Source organism: Pelobates fuscus, chromosome 1, assembly GCF_036172605.1.
Source record: "Pelobates fuscus isolate aPelFus1 chromosome 1, aPelFus1.pri, whole genome shotgun sequence".
Lineage (NCBI taxonomy): Eukaryota > Metazoa > Chordata > Amphibia > Anura > Pelobatidae > Pelobates > Pelobates fuscus.
In genome coordinates this window covers 387,247,281-387,254,262 of record NC_086317.1, presented here as the reverse complement: position 1 = coordinate 387,254,262, position 6,982 = coordinate 387,247,281, and the positions used below count along the sequence as shown (strand labels likewise).

Sequence of the window (6,982 nt, the reverse complement as noted above, 5' to 3'; positions counted from 1 at the left end):
TGGGACAGGGGTGGGGGGGAGAACACTATGGGACAGGGGAGGGGAGAAAAGAACACTATGGGGCAGGGGAAAGAACACTATGGGACGGGGGAAAAACACTATAGAACAAGGGGAGGGCGGAAGAACAATATCGTACAGGGGAAGTGGGGAAAAGAACACTGTGGAACAGGGGAGGGGGGAGAACAATATGGGAAAGGGGAGATGGGGGAAACATTAGAAGAGAGGGAGGGGAGAATAACACTAGAGGGGAAGAGATATGAACATTAAGGGGCGGCACTAAGGTACAGGGGAGGGAACGGAAAAGGAACACTGGGGTAGGGGAACCACTAAAAGAAAAGAGAGAGGACACTAAGATGGGGTGGGGGGTGGGAGGAACACATTTCGCCATGCTTTACATGGCTTCCTTAGGAGCTCATATCCAGTTTGGTGATAAGCCATAATATGAATAAAAAGGTCTTAATAAAACTCCCTTTAGGCACCCTCAAAAAAGACCATAGGTTCCTTGTAAGATCTGTAAGCTGGGGACTTTAGAACCCGAAGAACTTGATGTGGACATAGATTCTGCCTGTTTTCTTTAGCTCCTAGGGGGCGTGGTTCAGACTTTTTTATTTACACGGCTAATATCCAAACTGTATATGACAGCCCCTGAGGAAGTTGGATTGAGGAAGAAGAAAACACGTTAGTGCCGGCGGAAAAAGGCACCAATGTTTAATTGTTGACACACTTTGTTGGTGATATTATGGTATACCTATTTGTTTTAAAAGTTGAGTCCAATACATTTTCACTTGTTTGGCGTTCTGCAGTATTGTATCTGTTTAAATTCGGAGGTTTATTGCAAAGCTCATCCTGGAGAGAGCTGATCTACTGTCACAAGGAGAGACAATTGGTAGATTGTATCCAGATACAACTACACATCTTTCCTATTGATTTAATTTGAGGCTCTTTACTACTGATCGCCCTGGAATGCAAAATATAACTCTGCTATAACTGATATTTTATGGTGTTGTACTATGTTTTTTTTTCGTTTTCTTAGGATTTGTTGAACCTTGCTTGTAATGTTGTTTCTACTGGATATATGAAACATTGGTCAAGGTCTTAGGAGCAGCTATCCTATTTATTTTGAGTATTGTTTATATTTCACTTTGGTGAGGAACTGGCTATACCATTACGGTCCAAATATTTATCCGAACCTGCAAAGTTTTGGGAACAGCATCCATGCACAAAAACAACATAGTTGTAGATATAGTAGTGGTGGTAGATACATTCAGATACAGAGGCGTAGCGTGGGGGGTGCAGGGGGGGCCGGCCGCACCGGGCGCAACATCGGGGGGGGGGGCGCCAGGGCTCGTTTGTGGTCCTGCAGGCACTCAGGGGCGGCAAAAAATGCCGCCCCCAAATGCCCCCGTGTTCCCCCTGTTCATGGGGGGCACAAGAGGTGGCCTAATGGCCACCTGAAGGACCCCCCTTGCCGGCTCTTGTCTCGCTGTCAGACGCGGCGAGGGAGCTGTGTTCTCTCTGCTCCCTCTCGCCGCGCCGTTTGCTGATGCCGGGAGCCGGAATATGACATCATTTCCGGCTCCCGGCATCAGTAGACAGCCCGCGCGGCGAGAGGGAGCAGAGAGAACACAGCTCCCTCGCCGCGTCTGACAGGGAGACAAGAGCCGGCCGCACTGAAGCCCCACTGGACCCCAGGGACAGGTCCATGCCAGCTCTCCAGGTAGGGAGGCTGGGTGGACATTTTTAATTTAAAAAAAAAAATACAAATAATTTTTGTGTATATGTGTGAGTGAGTGTGTCTGGGAGTGTATGTGTGTGTATGTGTCTGGGAGTGTGTGTATGTCCGTGAGTGTATGTATGTATCTGTGTGTGTGTGTGTGTGTGTGTATGTGTCTGGGAGTGAGTGTGTGTGTGTCTGGGAGTGTGTGTGTGTGTATGTGTGTGAGTGTGTGTGTATGTCTGTGTGTGTGTCTGTGAGTGTATCTATGTGTATTTGTGTGTGTGTCTGTGAGTGTATCTATGTGTATTTGTGTGTGTTGGTGTCTGTGTGTGTGTCTATGTATGTGAGTCTGTGAGAGTATGTGTGTCTATCTGTGAATTTGTGTGTGTGTGTCTTTGCGTGTCTGTGAGTGTACGTGTGTGTCTGTAAGTGTATGTGTGCACCTGAGTGTGTGTGTACGCGTTTATATATGCATACAAGTTTTGGGTTTTTTTGGTGGTGGGGTGAGGGTGGAACTCGAGTGAGTTCCCACACTTTATTCCCCAGGACTTGACCCCTAGGGGGGACGCTCGCACTCGCAGCTCTCTCGCAGCTCTCTAGTATTTTCATAACAAATACATGTGCTTGGGGGGTAAGGGTTTCTTTAACTAAACTAGTGGAAGAGACTCGAGTGCTAAAAATCCACGGGTTAGGGGGCGCAAATTACTTGCCTTGCCCCGGGTGCTGACAACCCACGCTACGCCACTGTTCAGATATATGGATGGGGCTCCCTGTACAGTAAACGAATTGGTCAGTGCACATTGTATTCAGGGAATGTGCTCCATTAGTGATTTCGCCATACTAGCCTGTGGCAGTGATAGGGACTGAGTATATGGCCATAAATGTGTAACACTGCGAGCTGTTTATTGTGCTGGTCACTAATCAGTCAGATAAAGCAGGCGTTTCAGATGGAAAAGTGAACAAGCAGCGAGATATGAAATCGCACAGCTTGGTATTTTTCCATAACAAACGCAGAAGTGACGGTTAAGGACAAGAACACACATTGGGAAGGACGGACTACAGCAACCGGCATGCTCCTCGGTTTCCTCAGGATACCAGGGGCGTCAACGTCTGAAGTGATCTCACGGAAAACGTCACCAGGGGTTGCCATGGCAATCGAATGACGTAGTAGCCTGTGACAGTGGTGATCCGAACCGGCATCCTCTCCGAGGTCAGACCTGAGGAGTCCGGCCTGAGTAACGGGCTCCTCCTCCCCACCAGCGGGACCGCACCACGTCCACATCGGCCTCATACTCCTTACTTCCTTCGGGCGTTGGACCCAACCCTACTCCTCTATGGCGGCGACCTGCGCGAGCCGCCTCACTGGTTTTGGCGCGCGCTCCCTCAGCGATTTTGTCGGGCTCGCGACATTCCAGGGTCTCCGGGGCTGCCGGTCGCGAGCGCACCGCCACCCAATCAGGTGAGAGGAATCCCAAGGTGGAGCGCGGCGGCAGGGGCGTGGCTTCACCAGGGTCATGTGTTAGTTGTATTTCTAATTTGCTGTATTTATCACCCAGCACCTTATATAATCTATATGGGTGTGGGTTTGTAATGCAATGCAGGTCTCTGTGTAGTAAATACATTTTATTTTCTTACCATCAACAAGTAACTGCCTGACTCCTACTTCCTATGTTTTGTAATAAAACACTGCCTCAAGGCTTTGGCTTTACTGGATATACAGTGCAAGAACCAGGAGTGCCCAGGGTTAGCCATAACCCCCCCTAGGACAGTAGGACATATATGTAAAATGATAGGACAGGTTCAGGAGCTGCATGTATAGAGGAACACCCTTAATAGAGGTGTATTTTTTAACAAGGTATGTGTTTTGGGATTTAGTTTTTTTGTTTTTATTGGGTTGCCAGGCCTCCTTGGTAAAAAAAAAAAAAAAAAACTATCAAAGATGCCGAAAGGGTTCATGCTAGAAATCTCTGTGTTCTGTCCATAGAATGAGTCTCTGTAAGAAACATTATCACAGCTGTATAAGGGCTTGAGGTCAGAGTGGAATGTTAGTGACAAAATGTAATCATTGCTGCTTATCAGAAACATTGGTGATTTGCATTGTCCAAGTAAATGGGCAGCAGCTATGCACCAAAACCACTACATTAAGGAGAGCATTTTGGTGTTTAGAGAGCTCCTTTAAGCCAAATAGCTAGGCTGGAAAATATTAGTTTTGCTCTTTTTTTTTTTTTTTTTAAAAGTCTTCATTCATCTTGTCATTATCAACAATAATAGTGAATAACCCAAACGGCATGTGATAGATTAATGTAGCTGTATCAGTCCACTGTATGAATGGTAGTGCTTACTCTCTCCTTCATGCTGGGGGTTGTATTGTTTCCTTGTTTAATGGAGAACTCTAGTGGGTTTTCTATTGTTAATTTATTTCTATTAGCAGTGTGCTCTGAAAGTGATATTCAACAATTATACTTTGTACAATTAAGCACATCACCTGCTGGAGATAATGCTTTAAGAAACTAATTATTTTTAATTGAAATCTGAGTATGCAATATTTAGGCCTACATTTATGATTTGGAAATCTGTGGTTCACAGATTTATCAAATTCCACTAATGTTGCAAATTCAGTTTTTAAAGGGACATTCTAGTCACCAGAACAACTACAGCCTTTTTGCATTTGTTCTGGTGAGTAGCATCATCCCCTTCAGGCTTTTTGCTGTAAACACTGTCTTTTCAGAGAAAATGCAGTGTTTACATTACAGCATAAAGGAACACTATAGTCACCTAAATAACTTTAGCTAAATAAAGCAGTTTTAGTGTATATATTATTCCCTTGCAATCTCACTGCTCAATTCACTGTCATTTAGGAGTTAAATCACTTTGTTTCTGTTTATGCAGCCCTAGCTACACCTCCCCTGGCTATGATTGACAGAGCCTGCATGAAAAAAAAAACTGGTTTCACATTCAAACAGATGTAATTTACCTTAAATAATGGTATCTCAATCTCTAAATTGAACTTTAATCACATACAGGAGGCTCTTGCAGGGTCTAGCACGCTATTAACATAGCAGGGGATAAGAAAATCTTAATTAAACAGAACTTGCAATAAAGAAAGCCTAAATAGGGGTCTCTATACAGGAAGTGTTTATGGAAGGCTGTGCAAGTCACATGCAGGGAGGTGTGACTAGGGTTCATAAACAAAGGGATTTAACTCCTAAATGGCACATGATTGAGCAGTGAGGCTGCAGGGGCATGTTCTATACACCAAAACTGCCTCATTAAGCTAAAGTTGTTCAGGTGACTATAGTGTCCCTTAATGAATACTTCACTGGCCACATATGGCTGCTAGAGCTGCTTCCTTAAGCTGTATTGCCTAGTGTGCATCACAACATGCCAGAGCGAAGGGGAGCCTAATATGCCTGTTCAGCTAGTGCATTTGGCCTTCCCTTAGGAAACCGTTGAATCAATACTTCCCTAAGCGTGAGGAAGTCTTAAAGGATCACTATAGTGTCAGGAAAACTAACTCGTTTTCCTGACACTATATAACCCTTAGGTTCCCCTCTCGGTGGGCTGAAGGGGTTAAAACGAGTGTGTTTTCCTGGCACTATAGTGGTCCTTTAACACTCCAAGATCAATACTGTAAATAAAGTAACAATTACGGGAATTAAAGTGACTGTCGGGGCCTGACCTCGGAGCAGAGCAGCCGCATGGTTCCACAGCTCCTGCTCCCGCTCCCGAGGGTGATTTTTACCCATTAACCGAATGAAATACGCTCCCACGAGCACAAAACCGGCTACCGGGAGCCAGGTGACGGCATAAGCTACCGACTCATACCAAACTAGGCTGATTCCTTGCTGACCCATGCCACGCGACCCCTGCGGCCTACAAACCTGATCAGCGCGGGAGAGGCGGCCGCTCCCCCGCCGCTGCAATTGACGTAGACTCCCAAGAAGGGCACCTGTTCCCCCCCCCCCCCCCCCCTCAGACCGGTGGGGGTTATCCCGGTCCAAGCAGAGACAAACCTCAACTCCCTGCACAGAGTAGCCTGTCCCAAACGGAGGATCAAGCGACCCCAAGCACAAGCCTACAGACCACGTAAGCGGAGGAACTACCGCCACCCGAAATCATGGTACTTCCACCTTACAGCGCCAAGCCGGCGGACCCCTCCTCATCAAGCACGAGATCCCTACACGACCCAGGCTGTTAAGGGTGAGAGAGCATGGAATAACCTAAGACCCACTGGGACTGTCAACAACACCCCTCCCCGCTGCCTACTACCGCCACACCTAAGGGTAACCATGCCTCCTCCTGTAGGAATCGGCTAAAGCACCCAGCAGCCAGACGGCAGGAACTCCACAGACTTACCGGTCTCCCGAGACAATACCCTGCCAGCTCTACACGCTGGGTCGAACTATGACTCCAACTCTCATGACTCTTAACAAGTGGCAAACACACAGAGTATTGGTTGCCCCCTAGCCACCACAGGGTTGCCCCCTACAGAGTTGTCTATAATACCCTATGTTTTCCCCTACCTAGAGTAACTAATGGCAATCCATGTACCACCTTATCTAACCTACCTGCTTAGCCTAGTCTGCTACCTATGTTATATTCCTAAACTGCAACTCCAGTAGCGAATGGGTTAGTAGGGATACAGTGGTTTATATAGCTAGTATGTTTTGTTCTTGATTTTCACTCACTACTGTAGAGCAGGATCTATTACAGACCCTAGCTTACCTAGTCCTATGCCTAAATGCCTAAATATTCAAACCTAACTGCAGCACTAATACAAATTTGACTTGTAAGCCCGAGATAGTTAGGGCAGGCTTGCTTTGCATCTAATAGCGGGGTATGCCAGTATAGCCGACAACCATAACCTAATGTATATTATGCTATTGTGTACTCAGGAGATGTACGTAGCTTGCTAAGTCCAACCTGCTATAACCATACATGGAGATGTCAATATTATCATATAACGCCCAATCTTCAAAAGTACATCCCACTGAGCACCGTTTGCCATCACTCTTGTGGAAGGTTTACTGAATGCCTATATGCCACTTAATACCTGACTACTCTCGCATGGGTTAATCTAACAAGTCATTAAGCTATCAGTAAGTTAAATTATATAAGCCTGTTCATCTCTCCACCTGTCACATACTCTGAATTTTAACAAAAAATGTGCACTGAATTTCTATGCCATATGACTGTTAAAATATGTCAGTGTGTCTGCCTGCACCAGCTGCTGTGGCAGTGCCAGCTTGTTCGCTCTATTGTTGT

At 46.1% G+C, this 6,982-nt stretch overlaps 1 protein-coding gene across 1 annotated transcript in view; it reads left to right on the top strand.

Annotated features, from left to right (window-relative positions):
• Nucleotides 1-2,865: 2,865 nt before the first annotated feature.
• Nucleotides 2,866-6,982, top strand: part of COQ10A (coenzyme Q10A) — a 43,592-nt gene continuing 39,475 nt past the window's right edge. Inside the window, exon 1 of the mRNA XM_063426324.1 lies at nt 2,866-3,176. Coding sequence (XP_063282394.1) covers nt 3,052-3,176 — 125 coding nt within the window. The 5' untranslated portion in view covers nt 2,866-3,051. The remainder of the gene's footprint in view (nt 3,177-6,982) is intronic.